We start from the raw sequence: 23,208 nt of genomic DNA, 5'->3' as shown, positions 1-23,208 counted from the left end.
TCTGCTCTTCCTGGCATCATAAAGAGCCAAAAGTAGGACTTATATGTACTCTGACCTCATTATTTGAAACTTCCAACATGTTTATTAGGCACAGCCACCATTTTAACAGTATAATAATAACTGACCCTCACAATTTCTCTGTACAGACAAGTTGTGATTGAAAGACTGGCACAGGCCTATAGTTTTTTTCCTGCTGTATAACAGTTACTGCAGATAAGGATTAAATGTTTACATTGTACAATATATACAAGGGCAGCTAATCTCTTATGATGCTCATGCCAAATAACCTGCTGAAAAAAGTAACACGGTTTATGGTCTATTAGTCTTCCAAAATCAAATCTATTATTGGCAGCAACTTTAATATTCATTCATGTATTATTTGGTAAATGGTAAATGGCCTGTATTTATATAGCGCTTTACTAGTCCCTAAGGACCCCAAAGCACTTTACATATCCAGTCATCCACCCATTCAAACACACACTCACACACTGGTATTATGATCATCTCACAAAATAAAGAGCAGGAGAAATTCCAGAAAAGATGGTTTTTAATATATCGGCAATCTTAATATTTTCAGAACAACTGTAATACATTAGACTTTGCAACAGGGTTAAATCCATTTCTTCACTGCTCCAAATACCACACAGTGAAAACCAAAACAGAGCAACTGGGAAAACTGCAGTTAATGGCTGCTGCTTTGCACTAAGGCCTTTATGAAGTCAATACCTTCAAATCTTTCACAGCAATTTAAAGCCAAATGCTTTACTCAGCACAACAACTGCTATTTGCAAACTTAAATTTCCAAACAAATATACAATAAAGTTTTAGGAGAAAAAAAAAACGTAAAAAAAAAAAAAGGCAACAGAAGATTATTCATCCTCCTCCCGCATATCCACATCTTCTTGCAACTTCTGCACCATTTTGTCTTCCAAATGTTTGGCTTTTCCTGTAACAGATAGTGCAAACCATGCTGAAATTATCTTTATTAAATGGAAAAGTAACCAACAAATATGTATGATCAGTAACTGCATTTACAATGATTCTACTTGAAGAACCTCCATTCTGAAGAAAGGAAAAGCAAGAATAGTAATCTTATTTCTATTTTATGTGCAGACATTGGTTCATCATCTCTTTTATACCTAAAGAGTGCTGCACCATTGACCCTTACCCTGTTTTGTCTGATAAAGTCACACTTGGCTGTAAGACACTTGTACTAAAATCACTGTCACCAAATTCACTATATGCACAGTCATATGGATAACTTCATGAGTCTTTACCTGCATGTGGTGCTTTGATGAGGTGAATGTTTTTCTTGACTTCGCTGATGGCCTCTTCTTTCTCCAACTCTTTGCCCTTCTTTAATCTACAGAACAGAAATGGTTTAGGCAAGGCAAGTGCTTTTATCCCAACCGTTAAACATATTTCCCTAATTTGCAGAGATTTTAAAAGTATCACATTTAATATTCAATATTCAAAAATCTGAACAAAGTCTATTAAAGTATAAAAAAATAAATGCTCACCTGTTCATGATAAATCTTGCCTGTCGTTTATGTTTTATTTCGTTCACTTTCTTCATTGCTTCCACTGCAAAAGTTATCAGAACATAAACACATTGCTTAGAATGAGACAATAACCAGAGGTTTATATGAGTGTGTTCTTTCATGTATGTGACAATCAGAACATCTTATTATAGAGTGATACTTGAAAAACTAGCCCATGGATTTGTTACTGGTTGTCCTAACACCTCCCTGAAAGCTTTCAGCTGATCAAAGATGCTGCAGTCAGAGAAGGAACAACTAATGAGACAGATCACATTTCTGCTAGATAAAATGTAAAAAATATATATATACCTATATACAATTTAAAGCCTTTCTACTCACAAAGCTCGATGATACCTTAAAGACCTTAGAGGATTATAATAATCCAATAAAAACTGTACACAGGCTTCAGCTATCAGGCTCTTCTTCTGCCAGGGTTGGGTTTTGCAGGTAGATGCCCCTCTTCCTCTGAGATTAAACTTCAAACTTTTGTTGTTGATAAAGCTTAAAAGTAAGATTAGATCCTATGATCCTGAATAATTGCTGCCAACTATATTATCTATTTTCATGCATCTTTCATTCGTGTGTTTGTATGCTACCATTACCTTTGTTCCTAGTCTGTCTCACAGTTTGTGGTTTCCCTTCTGTTGCCTCTCTACGTACTTACATGTTATTCCTTTTCTTTCCCCTAACTGGGCCCCCGAGCTGGGTTCTGTATTTGAAACTCTTAACCTTACATTTTTTAAGTGCTCTGAGATTCCTAATGTTGGTATTTAATGGTATACATACAATTAATGTGAACGTTTTCGCCCAAAAAGCTTCTAATAAATAAATATATACATTACCTGTCTTATCCCAAAGCTCCCTGTTATATTTGACAGGAATATTTCTGCGTTTCTCAAACTCCAAAGAGTTATCCTGAAAGACAGCAAGTGTGTTGGTTAAGGTTTAGTCAAACAAATGAACGACGAGGTGGTCCTCATTGATGAACAGCTTACCACTGTCAGCTCCTTTCCTGATGCCTTTCTGAATGCTTTGGTCCATCTTGTTTTTCTTGGGTTGCGCTTCTTCTTGAAGTTCTTGTGGCATTTTGATTTGCAGAATCTGAATGTCTGTTTTATTAAAGAGAGAAAAACAATTTAGGGATCACCCAATAAGAAAATGTGTGGATATAAACAAGCACATGAGTTAATGATAGAAAGTGAGACATTATCAGCAGTAACGATATTACATTTGCTGAAAAATTAATGATTGAAATTTCAAGATTGGAAGTGCACTGGCAAAATCAATAGCTGAAATTGGAGAAATGGTTTAGGACGACCTCCAAAAATAACAGGAAAATTATGAATTTACATATACAAACATACATACATATATATAGGGGATATAGTTGATACTTTACGACTTAAAAATACATTTTCAAAACGTTTACTGCTTGTTATTAGCACTTAAACCTACATTTATTGTACATTATTAAATCCTTTATCTAAACAGTCTTTTTGACTTCCGGATTTCTCTGTGTACGAAATCAGATACACTGAAGAAGAACTACATTATACATTTTTATCTTTAAGAACAAAGTTATGAAACATTGCTGTAACTGTACTACTGAGTATATATTCACAAATAACCGGAAGACAAGAGACATACGTAAACTAAACACAAGCGAGTTTAATGACCTATAGCATATTTTCCCTACAAACTAAGATGTTTATAAATACCATTACCGTGGCACAAAAGTCAGGATTGAGGACCATCAAGTGTTTGTATTAATATTTGTTTACAGCCTACAATTCTAAGCTCCTGGTCTCACACTGAAGCATAAGAGGGCGCACTCACTCCATCAGGAAAAGCCGAGGCCCTCCGATTTACACGTCCAGACTCACACAACAACTTCATGTCCATTAGGTTTGTGAAATAAAGTAATGTGTTTTAAAAAGAACTTTACTGTCTATTTCTTCTCTTTTCCGTCGCAAATACGATTTACGACTGTTATTTACCGTTTTCCAGCCCTAACTCCCTGCTTTGGACCCACGTGAATGAATCCAGCACGTTATGTTAGCATGCTAGTATTAGCCGAACACTAACGAGCCACCACTATCAGTCAAAACAGGAGCTTCGGTTAAAATTAACAGCATTGTTCGGGCAAAAACCTGCGCCATACCTTACAGTCGTTCCGTACAAACATCACCCCATGTCCGGGGTACACTGGTCCCGAGCAAAAATAACACTTTTCGATGCGCATTTTCGCATCAGGAGTGCTGCGTGTGGCAGCTGACAAAAACAAGACCGTTCCCTCTTCTTCTGCTTCTTTTTGTTGCCTGACATCCAGCAGTTTGGTGTCTTTACCGCCACCTAAAGACGAGACTTGAAACTGTAGTTATCCTTCAAGAGATCGGAGGTTTTCCCAAGCATCCTAACTAAACTGTGGAAGAAAATATGTAACAAAAATGTAAATAAATAAATAGATTGATAGAATTCCAAAACTAATTTCTGTGTATTAAAAAGTATAAATAAACAATTTCCAGAAACACATTTAACTTAAATCTTTGTACATTTGGTCAAATTTGTCAACACAGCTAGAATTTGGTGGCATTGGATGGAAATGTTTACTAAGAAATGGGTGCCTGTGTGACTGTTTCAAGTGTTTGTACTGTTGTGTTTTAGTATTTCTATTAGTAGTAGTAGTATCCTGAACTTAATACATCTCACAGTCTAATGCACTCTAAAACTAATTTACTACAGATAAAGCTAACACAGAGTGCCTTTGCTTCTTTAGTATTTTCTGTAAATTATACAAGATTGTTTTTCATGAAGTCATGCTGTCAGAGAGATAACCTCCCTTCGGTATACAACGGAGTCCATGGGGAACCAAGTGATTCTTAGGTGACATGGGCATCCCTCCACAATTACGCTTGACAGTTGGCATGAGGTGTTTGCACTGATATGCTGTGTTTGATTTTCTCCAAACATAGCCAGACACCCCGACTATGGTCTTGTGCAAAGAATATTGATGAAGAAGTCTTGCATTTTGTTCAGATGAAACTTTACAAGTTACGTTGCCATGTTCTTCTTTTAAAGAGATGAAGCCTTTTCCTTGCAACTCTTCATAACAAGCCACACGTTCAGTATTTTTCATGAACTTTAACATTTAACATGCTAAGTCCTGCAGAGTCTGCTCTTGTGTCTTTTTGCAGTTTCTCAGAGGATTGCACAGTCTGACTTTGAGGTAAATTTGTTAGAACATTGCACTACTGGGAAGACTGCCAACCATCTTGAACATTTTCCAGTTGTGAATAATTTTCCTCACTGAATAATTATGGACTTATAAATTGTTTGATAATGGCCCTATAACCCTTTCTAAATTGATAGGCAGCAGCAGTTTTTTCTTAAAGTTCATTGTTGATTACTTTGCACTTTGTCATTGTTCATACATACCTGAATACTGCTAAAACCTCTACTTTTGTAGAGGCACAAGATCAAAAATGAAAACCTAAGTGGTCCTAGCAAACCTCATATAAGCTTTAAAAAAAAAAAAAAAAAAAAAAAAAGACAAACTGAAACAAGTGCAACACATTTTTTCCAAGAATTTTATTATCATCATCATCATCATCATCATCATCTACTAGTGTGATCATCTTGAGAATATCAAAAAAAGGCCTTTTGGAACATTTTAACACATATTCTTTGTTGTGTTGCTCTCTTTGGATCAAACATGTAATTTGGTATTTAAAAGCAGAAATATTTCAAAAAACAAAACATAACTTAAATAATAACAAATACATCTACACCCTAAAATCTACACTCTGAACCCGAATGAAGTCTGCAAAATTATCAGTGGCTTACAACGCAATCTTTCATATTAAAGCATTTCACAGAGAAACTTTAAACTGACCGTAATTTGCAAAATGTCACATTAAAATTAGTAAGTTTTTCTTGACATTATTATAAAATGGGTCATCTAAACTATTTAAACATATTACTCAGGTAAAAACATTTTTTGGTGATAAGCACTGTTTTTTGACATCTCAAGCTTAAAACAAAACAAAACAGAAAAACCCTATGTAAAATGCCTTTTCAGCAACCAAACCCACAGATATTATCACATTTAAATGCAAATAATGTATATAATGTAAATGAAAACCAAAGAAAATTACTAAATAATACACATCAATATTCTTTGGTTAGCATTATTTGTTTTAGAAAGGTATCAAAATTTGATTATGTTGCTCTTCACACATAGGGTTTCCATTATGATAGTCAAAATCCTTCATTGTCGCACCTGGACAGGAAACATTGTGGAGAGAGAAAGAAGTCTTTCCCATACGGCAATATTTGTGAACGGTGACAGATGATTCTCTGAAAAATATAAACCTCATCTGTCACTGGGACGCTGGATCTTTGGTCTTGGCATCAACATTTTCGTACCAAGGATCGACTGAATAAAAGAAAAAAGGCTGTACCCATCTGAGGAAGCAGACAACTCTTTGGATAATAGCATCGGCATCACCGCTGCACTCAGCAATGGTCTAGAAGGCAAATGAAACAAGCCCCGGAGACTCCTGCTAAAGCTTTCACCAGAATAAAGCATTAATAAAATTTACAAAGAGGAAAATCAGCATTCTAAAGGGAAATTTACATCACTGGCACAAGCAAAATTTGGGCAAGTACACCCTTTATGTAAATCTACTAAGTTTTTGGCTGCCTTAGAATATCTTCTGTAGTATCAAAAACTCTTTGGGTATAACTTTTCCCGTCTTTGGATGTCATCATCTAAAGTACGCAAAGCCCTTTGACGTTAAGGCATTATTAAAGCTTGAAGTTCAGTGCACTGGAAATGCCAAACAATACTGTTTGATAAAGCTCTACAAGGTTTGAAAAAAACTGAATTCACTTTTCATCTTCACAACATACAGGATTCAAAGACAAACAGCATGTAACGAAAGCCCTTTCAACCATGAAAACAAAAACTACGCGATAACTTTCGAACACGGTAACAAGACGTGGCAATGAAGTGTTTTCACTTTGTCCCCTGAGTCAGAGATAATACTGCACAATAGGTGGTTAAAAACAAAAGGAGGTAGTAATGTATATAAAGAATAGAACACTGAGGTAGATAATCAGTCTAAAAAGGCTCAACTACATCCTCCGCTCCAGTGGAAAGTAGTTAAATATAATGAAAATGCACCGCAGTACATTTCTGACATTCTCTTTTTTGACATTCATCGTGGGTGAGTTTTGGTTTAGGACAGACCATGCCAAACACAGAAATACAGGTAGGAAGTTGTTTTAAAAAAAATGGAAATAAAAATGTTAGGACAAATGTTCATACAAAATCCTGAGGTAAGTCCAAAGCAAACGCACACATCTTCCTTTGCAGCAGCAGGATTCCTGGTCCCTCGTTTCCCAGGAGATATCTAAAGGGCTTCCACTCGGGAAGCGGATGAGGTAGAAGTGGCATGACTCTGGCTGTTGGGAGAGCAGATGCAGGCCTGATGATGTTAGCAGCTGGCTGCTTGACAAGTACTGGAGACCACATGAGCCTCTGAGATGCCGCGAAGCAAGGAAGCATCAACCTCTTTTTCCACTTTGAACGACTGCTTCAGCTCCAAGACTGCGATGCTGTCGTCTGGCCCTAAAGATTCAGGCCTAGAGCTTCGGCTGCTCGACGGGCTGCTCATCTCTTCGTTGCTTTCTTCGTTGGAGTAGTGTCCAGAGTCACCTGTCTCTTGGCTGCCCTCACTGGTGTGAGAGCTCTCTGAGCGAAGAGGTCCATAGATGATCTCTCGTGATGAAGGCGGCAAGGGCGCTGAGCCGAGATGCTCCTCGTATCTCAGAACAGTTTTGCCAGCTTCGTACAAGCTGGCTCTGGTTTCGATCTGAAGATGAGGACAAAATTAAATTAAGATTCAAAAAGAAAAATCTATTTGGGGAAAAAGCTGAGTAAGCAAAAACAATGCCACATCACTTACATCGCTGTCAGCTGGATTTCTGATTTCTCTGTTGAAAAGCAGCCACTTCTTGCTGCTGACTGGACCCGTACCATTTATGATGATACTAGATCCACCCTGTAAAATGAGAGAACGTATGGAAACTACATGAGAGTGTTTTCTCAACAGACATGTAATCACGAGAACCCTATTTACTGTTCCGTTTCTCACCTTAGCATCTATGAAGTGATCACTCATCATGGGTATAAGGGCCTCAATATTCTCCGAATGCCGTTCACTGGGAAAACCAGAACGTGGACCTTCAGGAGCTCCTACAGCAATGACTTTATGACTGGAAGATTTTCTATTAGTTAAACAAATGACAATAAATATATAAATATCAGAAAGAATGCTTATGCTTTATTATATGATAATATAATAAAGCATATATTATATATGAAAGTATTTTTCCATCATTTGAAATACAGATAATCAGTACCTTTGTTTCCCCTTACTGATCAGAATCAAAGCACATGTAATTATACAGGTCAAAGCGATGCTCACACCAACGATGATCCCCGTCATAGACCTCTGGTCTATGTGGTAGAGACCATCAGAGAATACTGGAAGATAAATAGAGAACAATTAAAGATCTGCTATATTACAGGATTAACAGGCCCTGCGACAGACTGGCGACCTGTCCAGGGTGTACCCTGCCTCTCGCCCTATGACAGCTGGGATAGGCTCCAGCACCCCCCGCGACCCTGAAAAGGATAAGCGGAAGCGAATGGATGGATGGATGGAACTTAAAATACATCTAAGAGACGGAAAGCAGCTGTACCCATTTATTATTATTCTATTCAAACTCCTGTTAAACAAACCTGCATGTTTGTGGTTCACCGTCAATACTGCATGCAGTACTTGAAGTGAAGTCCACCAGGCATTTATTAGAAAAACACTTATATTCCCCCCTTAAATATCAAAATACACTGGACTGCATGGTATGGGACAGACCTTTGCCCAGACCTCTGTAAACTCTTTCCTGTCGAATTTATGGGATCAGTCACTTGTTTCGAGTCTTACTGAATAAAACATTATGTGCATTTTGGAAGTTCTTTGGAAGTGAGATACATCCCACAGTTTTTGTTTTTGCTTCTGCGATTCATCTCACTCTTTTAGGAGTTTTTGTCAACAAAAGGAACGTCCATTCAATAAAAATGAACTGAAATTAAACCTAAAGACACAATCCTAACACAATTACCACACGGGATTTTCAGTCCATTTCATTTCAGACATAGAAATGCAATGCCTTAGAAACCAAAGCCAGATAAAAGCATGTCTGACCTGTACTATCTGGAAACCAGTCAGAGTGTCTGGGATTTTTGCTTCGGTGGACGTTTCCTCGCTTCGGTGCCAGCTCCACAATCTCAGAGAAAGGACCTTCACCCACCTCACTGGAGGCAGCTATTTTTACAAGGTAGACATTTCCTGGCTCCAGCTTCTCCAGCAAGGCCATCGTATGACTCCCTATAAATGACAGCACAATCACACAGTAGAGATTAGATCATGGCTGAGAGGTACAGAACTAGAACACCAGAAGATCCAATTTGTCCAACTTTGCTTTGCAAAATATTTCAGTCACAAATGAGGAGATCATAAATTTGGGACTTTTCATTGTATGTTTTAATTAAGTATGGAGGCAAAGACAACATCATCATATGCAATTAAGAGGTAAAGTATACCAGAAGGAGGTGGTAAACTGGGTGTGAAACATTTTTTCACACTCAGTTTTAGTTTAGTTTGATTTAACTACAATAACCTTGGCTGGATCATTCAATCCCCCAAAGAATTATTCTGAAAAACGTATTTAACACATTATAAAAACAAAGTAAACTACTTGCCCTCTCTCTGGACTTTTTGCCAGTGTCCAGCAATCCAGTCTTTTTGTGAAGCATACAGGATGGTATAGCGTGTAATCACCACGTTGGACTCAGTGGGCTCCCTCCAGGACACCAGAGCGGTGTCTTCCTCAATCAGAGTTACTCGCACTCCTGCGGGAGGTTGGCTTGGTGCTAGGCACACAGAACACAGAACAACTCTGAGTACATTGGTGAAAAATATGCAATGAAATGATCAGAAAGAAACAGAAAGAAACACATTTACAGTAAAATGACGTTGCACTGATAGTTTGTTACCTGCTGGGAGGGTTTGATGGTAAACTACAGAACTCCAGGGACTCGACATCTGGTCCACATGAAGGCGCACCACAAACTCATAACGAGTGTTTGGATCCAACTTCTGAACTGTCACACTTTGCTTCGTACTGCAGAGAAACAAGATTCCCACATCATGGCAATTTGGCAGGAAATAGCCCAGAATACATTCTCACAAATTACATGAAATACAAGATGTGAATTATTAAAGGGATGTACTCATCAAACCAAACTAAAAGCAGGCTTCAATTCTCATGCCTTTGGGAGGTTCTTACGTTTGCAGGTAGCGTATTGCAAAGACGTTGTGAGTGCCCACAGGTGTACAGCGGACTGTATAACTGACAGCCTTGCCAGAGGGGAAAGGAGGATGACTCCAGCGCAGGGACACTGCAGATGAATTGCCATCCAAAACAGTGACTTGATTTGGAGGTGGAGGAGCTGCTGCAAGTTGGTCTCTAGCCGCTAAAGGAGGAAAGAACATGAAACTTTTTTTTTTTTAATTTACAGGCAAAAGAAAAACCCAAGAGTTAAACTTTCCTCATTACAGGCCCCTTATTCAAGGGGAGGACTCAACCTACCAAACTTTAGGAATTATTATCTGGCCTCCCAATACCGATCAATTTTGATCTGGTTATATGCAGAGAGGAGTGAGGTTCGATGGGTTCCAATAGAACAATATGAGGTGAATCCCATATCATTAAAAGACGTCCCATTTCTAGGTACGAAAAAATGTTTATCTAAGCTCACAAATAATTCGATAATATTAAACACCTTCCGTGCCTGGCAGGAATCCCACTCACTTCTAAAAATAAATATTTCTTTTTTTAGAAGGACACCCCTATGGGGCAATCCTGATCTCTCCCATCATATTTCCGACTCCATATTGCGGGGAAGGAAGGATAGAAATATTCGAACTGTTGCCGATCTATACAATAATGACACATTTATTGACTTCCAACAACTAAAGGAAAAATTTAAACTTCCAGACCAAAATTTTTTTAAATTTCTACAAATAAGAGACTGGATCAAAGAAAAAAACCAAAGGAACTTTCCCTGAGATTCCCAAAGAAAGTCCTTTTGAAACGCATCTTTGCACCAAACCATGGAAGTCAATAAAAGGAATAGCATCTTCAATATACACTATTATTAATGAAAAATTACCTGACTACAACAAAACGGCTCTGAAAAGAAAATGGGAGGCAGATCTGGGCTATGTTTATGAAGAGGTAGAATGGTACCATCTAATGGAACAGGCACAGACCATGTTAATTTCCACAAATCATAGACAAATGCAATTTAATATATTCCACAGGACATATTATACACCTTACAGATTACATAAAATTGATATTAATTACTCTCCCAAATGTTTGAGATGTAAGGTGATAGATGGTGATCTCCTTCATATGCTGTGGAATTGCCCAGTAATAGAGGAGTTCTGGAGACGGACTACTGAAATAATTTCAAGGGTGATTGGGATCCAAGTCGAAATGGACCCAAAACTATGGATTTTAGGTGACAGATTCTATAAACGTGGATTACCACAAGAAATATTTTATTTTACTTGCAAGTACTGCAGTTAAAAAATGTATTCTGACACATTGGAAATCTGAAAATTCTCCAACACTGAGATATTGGATTAATGAGTTAGCATCCTACTGTACACCTGAGAAGATATCGCATAGTGTAAAAGGGAAATACGGAACCTTTAAAAAAATTTGGGGACCATTTCTTTCAGTATTACCGTCTTTGGACTTGACAGAATATAGAGATGACGTAAATTCCTCTGGGTTTACCCTGAATTGATCCTTGGTTAGGCCCTTCTGATCAGAGTTCTTGAATGTTGTGCTGATTCTTGTGTATAGACGGGTGTAAATATGGGCTGTTTGGATACACGAATGTGATGAAGTTGATAGCCATACAGGGGTAAAGGGGTGGGGGGATGGTGGGAGGGGTTCACACGATATGTTTTTCTTTTTTTCTTTTTTTTTCTTTTTTTTTTGTTTTGTTTTAAATTTTTGTAATTACCAATACTGTTACTATTATAATTATTATTTATTATTATTATTATTATTAATACGCCCGTATTTTCTGTGTTCGGTCCTCAGATGGTTGAGGCAATGTTAGAAAGATAAAGATACTAGAGTGTGTTCCTGAGAATTTTTTTTTTTTTTTTTTTTTTTTTAAGTCATAATGACCAGTCAAGCTTTGGCTAGTTGATGATACTTTGTCCCATAACTGTAAACGTCTTTTATTGTTTGTTTCTGTTTGTTTGTTGTTCATTTTCAATTTAAAAAATGAAAATAAAAAGTTTATAAAAAAAAAAAAAAAAATTTACAGGCAAAGTTTGTATTTCATTTTTAGTGTCAGCCATGAAAGCACTGAAGTCATTTACTATAAATACACTATATTGTACAAGACCATCATCAGAAGACCAAACTGAATGAATGAAAACACGAAGAAATCATTCATCTAAGGCTTGTGTGTTGACAAGATTTTCACATAAAGGTTTGGGTTGGCTACAAAAGAGCAGTCTTTGGGAATGGATGATTTACACCAATACTTACACACACATCCCGGGGTACTGATGGTCTGGTCTCTCTGATGACCATCTGCAACCTTGCTGACAGCCAGAATCTTGACGTGATACTTTTTCCGTGGATCTGGAAAGATAATATTCAGATTTTAGCCATTTTAATGGACATTTTGCTAGAATAAAAACATTTAATAATTAAAAAATATTGTCTAGCAAAGCTGAAGGCTGAGAGATCATGGTGGTTAATAATCTATTTTAAAAAAAAAGAGTGAGAGGGGGACATAAGGACAATTAGCTGCAGGAGGGTAACTGCTGGTCTTAACTGGCCATCCCCCATGTATGGACAATACTTGGCCTCCTGAGTCACCCCAACCTTTCATTTGTCTCGTGGTGTCATGTGTAACGACCATGAGAAAGCTCAACCAGGCCCAAGCCAATGTAAATAAGGTGACGCGCTCAAATCTCCAGCATGAATGTTGTCACTACATGATTCTGCACTTAACTGACTTTACAACTATGAAGCTCTGACACCACAAGCTTGCTTCAATATACAATACAAATTACTGATGTCCACAGAAATAAACAAAGGTGGATGAGGTAAAATATTTGAATAAGACATTCAGGACAGCCACAAAAAAAAAAAAAAACTGAAGTAAACAAGACCTCTAAGGTCAGAACTTTTCTTTTAAAAATATTCTGTCACATTGCATATTTTAACTTGAGAAACTACCATTTTTCCTCAGCACCTAAATCAGGATGCTTTTAGGGAGCGTTAAAATCTGTAATGCCTCTGGAGTGAAAGGTCATCCTTTGGGTATTGACCAGTGAAGGCAATATGTCCAGGCCTGTTGTGGGGGCTGGGGTAGGGGCAGCGTTCAGCTGCTGGGATTGTGGGCCCATGGGACAGGAGGGGGGTTTGACTGGGGTCCCCGGGTCAGGCCAAGAACAGAAAGAATCCAGGAGCAGGACTGTGGGATAGGAGGTGGGCCTCTTTTGTTATTTTCTATCGCTTTTGTGTTACAGCTTTAAACTTGGAGCAACAAAAGAAGTTCAGCGATATTGTAAAATATCAGACTAATAGCCACTTGTGATTTTTTAAACTTAAATAATACTGAAGAGTTTTGAATTTTTAGACAGGTTAGTAACACAAATAGATTTCCAAACAGAAACATGTAAACTTCTCCTGTTTCAGCTTATTTGGGACTTAGAAATCAAACTGTGCTCAAAGACTAATTCATATAAATAATTTTTTTTTTTTTTTTTTTTTTTTTTAAATCTGTAGATTATTTAAATGGACATCAGAGACAACTGGTGGGGGTAGGGTACTAATCCAAGTGTGCTGTCCCATGGCTAGAGGTCAGTGGCTTGCTCTGGTCTTTGTTCATGTGCACTAGTGTCCATCTGAAAAAAGGGTAGCGGCCAGGGTCTTACATGCCACGTCTGGCCCTGGACAAAACACAATGGCTAAGCATAATTATGCAATGCCCGAGATGGCTAGTAGTGGTGGGAGGGACATCTGGAACCTGACCTCTAAACCTGGGAGCCTCGTACTCCAGCCTGACTGGAGAGTACTGCTGGTTAGGCAGGAGAGGTCAGCACATATTGATCAGGATAGGGGATGGAAATGCAAATGCAGAAGCCGACTGCCCATCGAATTAAATTTGAGTGATGCAAAAATGGCCCATCACTCTCTGCCGTCTCCTGTCCAAAGCACAGGTGCAGATAAAGGAAATTCACTAATCGTAAACATTTTTTTAATTTACTCCTGGGTTCTAGGCACACTCACCAAGGCCACCAATCGTGTACGTATTGGTTTGAGCCTGCAGCTGGATGTCGGGCTGCTCTGGTTGTCCTTCCTCATGGTAACACAGACGATAGCCCTGAATAGCCACAGATTCAAGGGAGCTTTGCCAGCGTGCCACAATGGAGGTGCAGTTTAAAGCTTCAAGTTGAAGAATAGGGGCTGAAGGCACTAAGAAGGCGGCAGAGAGAGCACTCATGAGAATTATGAGACTACTGACATAACAGAAAACAAAAATAACAACAGGACAGCCAAAGAATGGATTGACGCTGCAGTCAAACCAAGAATTCCCTTTTGGTTTTAGTGTTTTACAACAATGTGTAAATATAAAGCTAAAATTCAGCTCTGGTGGAAAAAAACAAAAAAACAACCTCCCCAGCACACCAGGCTATGAAAATAGGATATTCTTTCCCCCACATAGATGCCTGAGGCCCTCTCTTTATGACCCGTGACTGAGGCCAATCTAGCATCACTGACAGCAAAGGGCAAAGGTTTCTGAGTAACCAACACAAAGACTGTGGGACAATGCTAAAACAGCAAACTCCAGTCATACGCTAGCCACTCTGCATGAACTCTAGTGTCCTGGTTTTCAAAGAGCAGCCAAACAGCAATGCGACAAAAGAAAAAAGGTTCTGCTAGTTACACGTTTAAACACCATCTGATTTCACTTTGCTGTAGCATTTACTAATTTGCTTTTTAAACTTAATTTATTTTTATACTGCATGAAAACAGGAATAAACTAGAATCACAATCATGTGATGAGCCTGCAGAGACTTTTTTTTGTTTTTTTTAAAGCAGCTAAATGTACGTTTTTTTTCCTTTATCAGACTTCTGCTGGTTTACCTTTGTTGCTGGAGGTCTTAGGCGTACGGTGTGATGTCCATGCTGAGGGCTCACACCAACCCACTCGGGTGGCTGCGGCCATGCGGAGCAGGTAGATGGTGTCAGGCTGCAGCCCCTCCAGCAGGTATTCAGTGCTGTTCTGCAGTAGCTCTACAGATGTGACGGTGCTGTCTGCAGCTGTGCGATAAGAGAGTCTATATGCAGACACACGACCGCGGCTCACCTTGGCTGGCAGTGGCTGCCAGCTCACCTGGATGTCTGTTGTGCTCTGGCTGGTCAGGCTCAGCTCAGGAGTACGAAGAGGCACTGGAGGAAAAAAATTGGATATAGAAAATGTATTAAAAACTAGAGATTTTTCTACTTATTATTCAAATCAACCAAATTTTCTTAATAAAAATCTGATTCATAACACTACAATCTTGCCAATTTCCTTTCAAAACATGCTTTGCATACAAGCTAGCTTAACTACCAAAATGATTTACTGCGAGGAATGTTGGAAGCGCTTCAAGCTTACCATCCTCCAGGGTATGTTGACTGACTTGGTCTGACATTCGACTGGCTCCCATTGGCATATAAGCTACAATGTAAAAGCTGTAGTTTCGAGCTGGCTCCAGGTCATCGATGATGTAACTGGTAGTGTCGTTGCCAATAACAACTTGGTATTCTTCGTTGTTTAGACCTGGAAAAAAAATAAATAAATAAATAATCATACAGCAAGTCATTAATTAGGGTAAGATTATCCACACAAGAGTGAAAAAAAATAAAGCGAGTTCAACTTGGTAGTTAAGTGTGCGTCCTATAAACAATCAGTGCTTGGAAAGAAAAGTTTCTGAATTCTCTTTTTTGTGTGTAAACGTGTAATGAAAATGATAAACATACAATTGATTCCAGCCAGCATAAAATAAACCCAGTTTAACATCTAAAAGACATGATTTATTGGAGGAACTCAGCTATTACTTTAATGGTTAAAGTGAATACAATCTTACAACTTTAGTTTGCAAAACTGTGATTTTTTTTAAAGCTCGCCGTCCCTTTAAGTCCGAGCAGAATGAGCTAGGGAGTGGACAAAGGGCTGAATAAGCCTGTTGTTATTTAAGTGAAGTAGCCTTGACCCCTGCGCTGTGCAGCAGCAACAGATGGCCTTCACCAAGGAAAGTTGATCATGTGAGAGTGTGATGCAGCATAAAGATGTAGACCCGTCAGCCTTTTAAGGCCCAAATTATAAGAACAATCAAATAAACCATCTTTTTCCTCTCTGTCTCACCTTCAGCCTTCATATAATGGACAGAGTAGGCAATGACTTTGTCCGTATTGTACAAAGGTCTCTCCCAAGCCAGTAAGATAGCAGAGCTTGAGATGGTCTCAGCATGGATATTTCTCGGAGCACTGGGCCGGTCCTCAGACATGACAACAATAAGGCGAGCCAAGGATAGCACAGATCCCTGTTCATTCTCTGCCACACACTGATAGATGGCATCATCCTCAGGAATGATCTGTGTAATCACCAGTTTACTATGAAACAAAAGAAAAAAGGAAAAAGAAAAATCAGCAAAGCCAAAGAAGCCAGCTTATTTAAGCAGGTTTGTCTTTCATAATGTTTAATTAAATTTAAGCGAGCCCAAATCTCCCGTCTATACTTTACCTGTTGTACATCTTAATCCTCCCATTTAAGTGAACTTGTTCTCCATTCTTCAGCCAGGTGATGCGAGGTGTAGGCACTCCCTCTGCTTGGCACATGAACCGGGCAGTGCCTGCCCTCGGACGGGTCTGGCTCTCAGGTTTCTCAACTATGTTTGGTGGCACTGAAACAACAGCATAACAGAAGAGCTAATGGTTACCTTTTATTAAGCCATGGAGTTCTAACTGTGTGGCATCTTGCACCTAACACGTTTGTTACTTGGACGTATAAACATTTGCAAAACCTTTAGTTATGAGTCTGTATACTGAATATAAGAACCAGGCCAAAGATGTGATCTGAAGACATCTGTGGCGTAATCATCAAAGACTGATCATTACCCAATACTGTGAGGTTGGCTGCAGCAGTGGTGTGGTTGCGGGTTCCGGGGGTGGTGGCCCTGCAAACGTAGACTCCGCTGTGCTTGGTACTGACATCAGTAATAACCAGGTTTCCATTGCCCAACACTTTGGCATTGTACACATCGATGGGTTTACTGTCAGCACGGCTCCAGGAGATGATGGGCCGGGGATTGCCTGTGGCCACACACTCCAACACCACCGTTTGGTGAAGAGAAACGGTCACATTTTGAGGTCCAGCAATGATTCTGGGTCTCTGACGTAGTTTAGGGCCTGCATCTTCACAAGAAAATGTAAACAAAAAAAGTCAGGGAATGACAGTGCTTAACATTCATTCGTAAAATGCAGCCAGTGCAATTAATTTACCTAGGTTGACTGTCAGTGTGGCCTCTCGACTCTTCAACACACTACCGATGTTAGTTGCCACACATTGATAGTGTCCGGCATCCTCCAGTTGTACATTGTGAATCTGAAGAACTCCGTTTGGCAAAACAGTTATTCTGAAAACATACAAAACATACAGTCTGGGTCAAGCTAGAACGCTCATGTGAAACCCAACAGAAGATGGAGCTGTAGGCTAAAAAATAAACTGATAAAAATGTGCCTAAATAAAGTTATAATTATGTTTCTGCAGTTACCTGTCTGTCTGCAGTGGCAGTGTCCTTTGGTTTAGCTCCCAGGTTATGGTAGCAGGTGGGCTTGAGATGACTGCACAGGAGAATCGTGCCACAGAGCCCACAGTCACCACAACAGGCACAGGATGCAACACAAACTCTGAGATACCTGTGAAAAAAATTAAACAATCAATTTCAACTAATTAATTTGTTTTAGTACCAGATGAATATAATGCATTTCTTTTGGTAAAATATACATTATGCATACAATGCCCTGACTTTGATGAATGGTAATTGATTAGATGAAAGGTACTGATTTTATTTTTGTGCAGATGAGCTATGAGGTCCTCTTCTGACCAGCTGGCCTAATCAATGGATCAGTCCAACAATGACACTGAATGATGCATTATTATATATGAAAAGTAATCAATTCACTTCACATAAAAAACAAAAAACAAAAACAAAACTGTAAACAAAAGTAGACATGAGAAATGTCGAACAATGCTGAACTATAATGCTGTGGTTATTTTTTGCACACACATGCAACAATTAGCTTTTCTTACACATATTTTAGTCATTTAAATCGACTTTAAAATTACAAAAACAGTGCACTCTTTATTTAGGCACTTCCGAAACGTGTTTTAATAGCCACCACAAATAAACAACCACCAATCTGCATTTAACTGAAGGCTACAAGATATGATCAATGATCTTCATTTATTAAGGTGATAACCATCTCCCTGCCCCCTCACTCACAGGAAGGAAGTCAATATCATGTTAAAGGAAATCAATGCTCTGTTTACCCACTAAAACTTCCACATTCAGATTCTGGGATTTAGAACATCAATAATTGAAGAGCAATGCTTCAATTTAAACTCTCGTCTCATCAGTATCAAACAAATAAAACTTTGATTCTGTATCTGTGAGGCGAATTAAAGACTGCTTTTTGAATGGATTTGGGAATTGTTCCTCTGAACTTGCAATAAGGGGTTGGTTTAAGGTTAATGTACAACGGCAAAATATCACAAAAATAAATACACTTATTTAGTCGCCAATCATTTGTCTCATTGTAAAGTCTGTTACTAGCCACATGCTCCCATTTCTGACACCAAGGCAAGCTGGTGGACATCCTGAAAACACACACAGCGTCTGGTAGGACGTTAACAATACGATGCTGACCACCTGGTTTTGCTCTTGTAGATAGAGGGTGTGGCCAATCTGCTAATATGGTCACCCCTGTTGTAGACTGCAGATCAATGTCTAGGTCAAACAACAGAAAGGTCTCTCCAAAGAGGTCAAAGTGCACTGCAACCCAGTGTCAATTCCATTTTAGCCCAAACTGGCCGGATCGAAGCCAGTTTACCATTGGTCAACCAAAGAGACCTGGTGATTCAAATGTGGGGGTTTTTTTCCTCCCCCAAATGAGATACTTGTAATGATCTGAACTATTGCGAATAGATTTTATATACATATCAAAGGGCAGGCCAAAATTTAAAGCCACACCTGTGTTCATATTTGCAAAAGAAATAGTTTCTATGGCCAGCTGGAATATAATCAGATCTTCTGATTGTCAGATGAAGGCACAAAAGTGTGAGAAAACCTAGCTGGACCTTGCAGCTGTTTCTCCCAACACTTTTATTCCTTTTACATGATTTGTGTGGTTTTCCCAGCAATTAACTGATGAGTTTTACCAACTTAGAAATGCCATCTTTCTTAAAAAAAAAAAAAAGAAAAAAAAAAGTAAGCATTTTTGTGTACTAATGTAGTAAATTTCAACTGCATTCATAATTTTTTGTGGCACACCATTTGGAATCAACTGTTGTAAGCAATGTTCAGAAAGACGTGATTTCTGACATCTTTCCAGTTCTTGGATTTGTTAAAATTGGGGACTTGGTGAAAGAAATAACCTTAAAAATGCCTCCTTTTATGTGGATGATCAGGCTCAATCACTCACATGACAAACTGGCCTTTCTTTAACAAAAGCGCTGTGCTTGACAGGGCAACAGAGAGGCTGATCCAGTGAAAGGGGTTGTGGGCTGGGCAGAAGAACAGCAGGCCGACCCAGCTAAAGCAGGCCTGTGACATCACAAAGCCTTTCCCCAGCTGACCCCTGACCTCAGGACCTCTGGACAGAAGGGGAGCACAGAGGAGCCCCATCCTCCACTCCCCTGCCTGCAGCTGACCAAAAACCTTTAACCCTTTCACAGACAATGGCTGAATCCCAAACCAAACTTGACTTTGGAATATTTTTAAGTGGTCAACTGCTAGAAATTCTTATTAAATAGAAAACAACTGCAAACAGTGCATTTTGGTGGAAAGTCAACAGTGGGGATGAATTTATTCAAACATAAAAAACTTTTGTTTTCCTCCATCAAATGTCCAGTGACAGGAACATGCACTAGCTTCTGTTTGCTAACCCATCAGGTTTATGTGTAGATGCCTCTCTAAATGTCCGTACTGGGCAAATAAATTGTAAAACATTTTTTATTGCTTTGAATCTCATCTTCTTGGATTGAAGTTGTAGTTTTTTTTTCTAATGCTGAGTATTAATGCTAATCTCTATAACCCCAGTGCCCTCTCAGTATATTGCAGAGGCCAGTACTAGTTTCCATGACACCCGTCATGGGATATCCCCTTCTAAGAACTATGAAAAGTGTCCATGGTAGACCAGGCCCATTGTATAGACACAGCTGTCCTGGCCACTGATATGTGGACAAATAAATGCCCTAGGATCAGGCCTTTTCTTCTGGATCAGCCAGGGGCACTCCAAACAAAGGCTTAAAGGCAAATGCTTTTCAGAGATTCCTTGGGGTAGCAGACCATCCGTCAATTACACACCACTATAGTCCACTCATATTTAAAGAAAGGAACTGATAATTCCTTACTTTTGGCACTATTTATAGGATACATACCATAAAATGTGTGAGTGATACTTAGTCAAAATACAGAAAACCTGGTCTGCTTGATTATGGAGTATTTATGAACCTTTAGATTTACCCCCATCTACATTTAGCGGTCTTTTACAGTGATTTTAACACTGGACTAGCAGCTTTTAATTCTGACACAGAAGCTTGTGTTTCAGAGGATCTTCCCAGGAAAATAAAAGCAGAGGGACTGAGGTACATCTGCCTCCCCTTTCCAGGTTTGTTGTCCATGAACTTGCCATTGTGATTTTTGCATGCTGACAACACCACAAAGTCAATACCACCAGCAAGTCTAACCAGTCATCACACTGATCAATGGAAGAAAGTCCAAGTTAGATCCATACTCACTTGCGATAGTCAAACGTGATCTTTGGCTTAAGATAGCTCCAAATTTGTTTTGGGAGAGGCACTGGTAGAATCCTTCATCTGAATCCTCCTTGGTATGCTTTATCTTTGGTATGTACAAGGAGCCATTTGGCAGGAAGTGTATGTGCTCACTTTCTGCCAACTTAACCCCATTCCTCAGCCACTTGATGGTGACTGGAGGCTGTCCATGGGCCTGACAGTCCAATACAGCAGGGTCCTTTGGTAATACAGTAACATCACTGGGTTCTGTGATGAAGGACAACTCGCTAAAACATAAAACACCTACAGGGAAAGAGAGGCTGCATTATTAAGAAGAGAAGAAGACTAAAGCAGGTCATATTTACTCTATAACCTGTCAGAAAAACCTCACTGATTACAGGATTATTTTTATTTTAAAGACCATCCAGCATTATGTAGTTGACATACATGTATTTTCTCAACATAACAAACTCTATAAAAAGCAGATGCAAGTCTTAATGTTAATATTTAACGTGTTAGGACAATTTATAATTGGGAAACAATGATGTGAAAATAGTATCTGACGTGAAAGCTGAAGGTCCCAAGCGACGGAGCTTTATCGCCTTAAAGTTAAACGTTTAGCGACATGCCATCTTATCTCATCTCATTCAACGTGGAACAAAAAACAAAGCTATATAATAGAGCTAAAATAGTTTGTTTCAAAGAAGAACGGCTGTAGGCAATATAAGCGTAATGTACAATCAACGGTAGAGGTGTGTGGACAGAAAAGGTCAAGCACCGCTAAAAGTTAGCTCATTCACAACCATAATATCAATAATTAAAAAAACAAACAAACACTTACTTGATAAAGGAAGACACAAAACAAAAAGCAACCAGTGCCGGAAAAATTTCATCTTAAAATGTGCCATTTATCCAGAGTGCTCTGTCATTTTCCCCCCACCGAGCGAACGCTGCTCCTCTCCGTGATGCTCTCAAATCCCCAATGAGGCTTCTGCCAGCAGAATAGCACCAGCGGCTCTACTGGGGTACCGGGGAGAGGGGGCCCCACCCCGCCCTCTAACGCATGCGCACATAATAAACGAGCGTAAAAGTGAAGTCAGATGACCACGCGCTCCTTGGAAAGTCTCACAAGATGACAATCTCTAATTATTATTATTTTTAACTAAATCTAACGCATGCGCACATAATAAACGAGCGTAAAAGTGAAGTCAGATGACCACGCGCTCCTTGGAAAGTCTCACAAGATGACAATCTCTAATTATTATTATTTTTAACTAAATACTTTTATTTATAACACCTACACAGTGGTCTAGCCCCGAGGTTTCACACATACAGACAGCTCGTCCCACTGGCTGGCTTTGCAAAGTGTGAAAAATCATTAAAAAGAAAAATAACACCTTGCTAGCCCACAGACCACAATTTGTTTGGCATTACAAATCTGATGTAGCTCATTATCACAGCTCTTTAAGGCCCTCACCTGAACAACAGCATATCTCACAGACAGGAATACTTCATGCAGCTAAATGAATGTGACATTGAGTTTCACCCTTTGTGAGTATGTAAATTCCTATTAATGTATTAATAATATCATCTGTAAAAGTAAAGACTGCTTTGTTATGGCATAATGTTGTCCTTTCTTTCTTTTGTTCTAATCTAACTCTGTGTTTAATTACATATTTTTAGCTCAGTGAGACTTTCTGAATATTTAAGGTTTACTTGTTAACGTTTCGTGGGATTTCATGGGGCCTCCAGTTGTTGTCCTTCTCCATTATGTAATTTGCCATTTTTGCTTACTCTGCATGTGACACAGCCTTCCATGCCTATTAGTTTGTTCATGGATTTGTAAATACCATAAAGACCTATAGAAAACTGAATTCAATTCCTTTTAGGCTGTTAACATTTCAGCATCAAGCACTGATCAGAGCATTGACTAGATTACCTACACACTGATCAGAAATCAACAACCAGTTTCCCATGTTTCAATAGATCAAATGTTCTGGACAACAAAATAAGATGAACGTTTGAATTATCAGTTACCAGCAGTTAATAAGGTCATATTGAACAGCATCTGCTCCTATAGTAGAGCCTAGTAATTATGACGAGATATTGATGGCTACTAGTCAGCTGCTTAATGAATTCAGATATTGATCCAGCAACTGTGCCTTTTGACAATGGCCCTCCTGTCTCCAGGCTCTCATTCAGTAGCAATACAATGGACTCCAGCGGTGAGCTCAGCCACGCTGTATCAGCAAAACCTCCCTCCACTGGCACAGGTAAATAAAGTCATCAAGCTGGTAACTGTGCTCCCTCACAAAACATATCACACTCTCCTTCTCAGCTACATCTATGAATGGATGTTTACCGATTTCAGAGGATTACTACTTAAAAACATGCATCGCCAAACTCCAATATCCAATCAAATGAGGAGAC

The 23,208-nt window shown here is 39.0% G+C and overlaps 2 protein-coding genes across 2 annotated transcripts; both read right to left on the bottom strand.

The window, feature by feature from the left end:
- Nucleotides 1–529: 529 nt before the first annotated feature.
- Nucleotides 530–3,860, bottom strand: rsl24d1 (ribosomal L24 domain containing 1). The gene is made up of 6 exons (XM_080874528.1): nucleotides 3,703–3,860; nucleotides 2,537–2,650; nucleotides 2,384–2,456; nucleotides 1,521–1,584; nucleotides 1,278–1,363; nucleotides 530–946 (listed from the first exon to the last, which is right to left on the bottom strand). Exons 1-6 carry the CDS (start codon nucleotides 3,781–3,783, stop codon nucleotides 870–872), a joined length of 495 nt encoding a protein of 164 aa, XP_080730654.1. The 5' UTR covers nucleotides 3,784–3,860; the 3' UTR covers nucleotides 530–869.
- Nucleotides 3,861–5,900: 2,040 nt separating this feature from the next.
- LOC308389465 (protogenin B-like) lies at nucleotides 5,901–21,778 on the bottom strand. Its single transcript, XM_080870893.1, has 19 exons — nucleotides 21,620–21,778; nucleotides 20,782–21,081; nucleotides 17,534–17,678; nucleotides 17,262–17,395; nucleotides 16,878–17,174; nucleotides 16,504–16,663; nucleotides 16,126–16,373; nucleotides 15,376–15,540; nucleotides 14,862–15,167; nucleotides 14,004–14,189; nucleotides 12,249–12,344; nucleotides 9,957–10,143; nucleotides 9,664–9,791; nucleotides 9,366–9,540; nucleotides 8,813–8,991; nucleotides 7,968–8,091; nucleotides 7,700–7,832; nucleotides 7,511–7,606; nucleotides 5,901–7,417 (listed from the first exon to the last, which is right to left on the bottom strand). Exons 1-19 carry the CDS (start codon nucleotides 21,684–21,686, stop codon nucleotides 7,040–7,042), a joined length of 3,504 nt encoding a protein of 1,167 aa, XP_080727019.1. The 5' UTR covers nucleotides 21,687–21,778; the 3' UTR covers nucleotides 5,901–7,039.
- Nucleotides 21,779–23,208: the final 1,430 nt, after the last annotated feature.

Source organism: Rhamphochromis sp. 'chilingali', assembly GCF_963969265.1.
Source record: "Rhamphochromis sp. 'chilingali' genome assembly, chromosome: 2".
In the NCBI taxonomy this organism is placed as follows: Eukaryota; Metazoa; Chordata; class Actinopteri; order Cichliformes; family Cichlidae; genus Rhamphochromis; species Rhamphochromis sp. 'chilingali'.
Note: the sequence above shows the minus strand (reverse complement) of the source record. Positions and strands in the feature narration are given on the sequence as shown.

What these genes read in the sequence shown, in the direction of transcription:
- LOC308389465 (XM_080870893.1), bottom strand. Translation starts at nt 21,686, where the DNA reads ATGGCACATTTTAAGATGAAATTTTTCCGGCACTGGTTGCTTTTTGTT. An exon ending in CTGCCACTGCAGACAGACAG is followed by an intron (nt 17,396 to 17,533) that starts GTAACTGCAGAA and finishes GTATGTTTTCAG; the next exon opens with AATAACTGTTTTGCCAAACG. An exon ending in GCAATACGCTACCTGCAAAC is followed by an intron (nt 9,792 to 9,956) that starts GTAAGAACCTCC and finishes GTTTCTCTGCAG; the next exon opens with TACGAAGCAAAGTGTGACAG.
- rsl24d1 (XM_080874528.1), bottom strand. Translation starts at nt 3,783, where the DNA reads ATGCGCATCGAAAAGTGTTATTTTTGCTCGGGACCAGTGTACCCCGGA. An exon ending in TTGTACGGAACGACTGTAAG is followed by an intron (nt 2,651 to 3,702) that starts GTATGGCGCAGG and finishes TTAATAAAACAG; the next exon opens with ACATTCAGATTCTGCAAATC. An exon ending in CAGGAAAGGAGCTGACAGTG is followed by an intron (nt 2,457 to 2,536) that starts GTAAGCTGTTCA and finishes GCTGTCTTTCAG; the next exon opens with GATAACTCTTTGGAGTTTGA.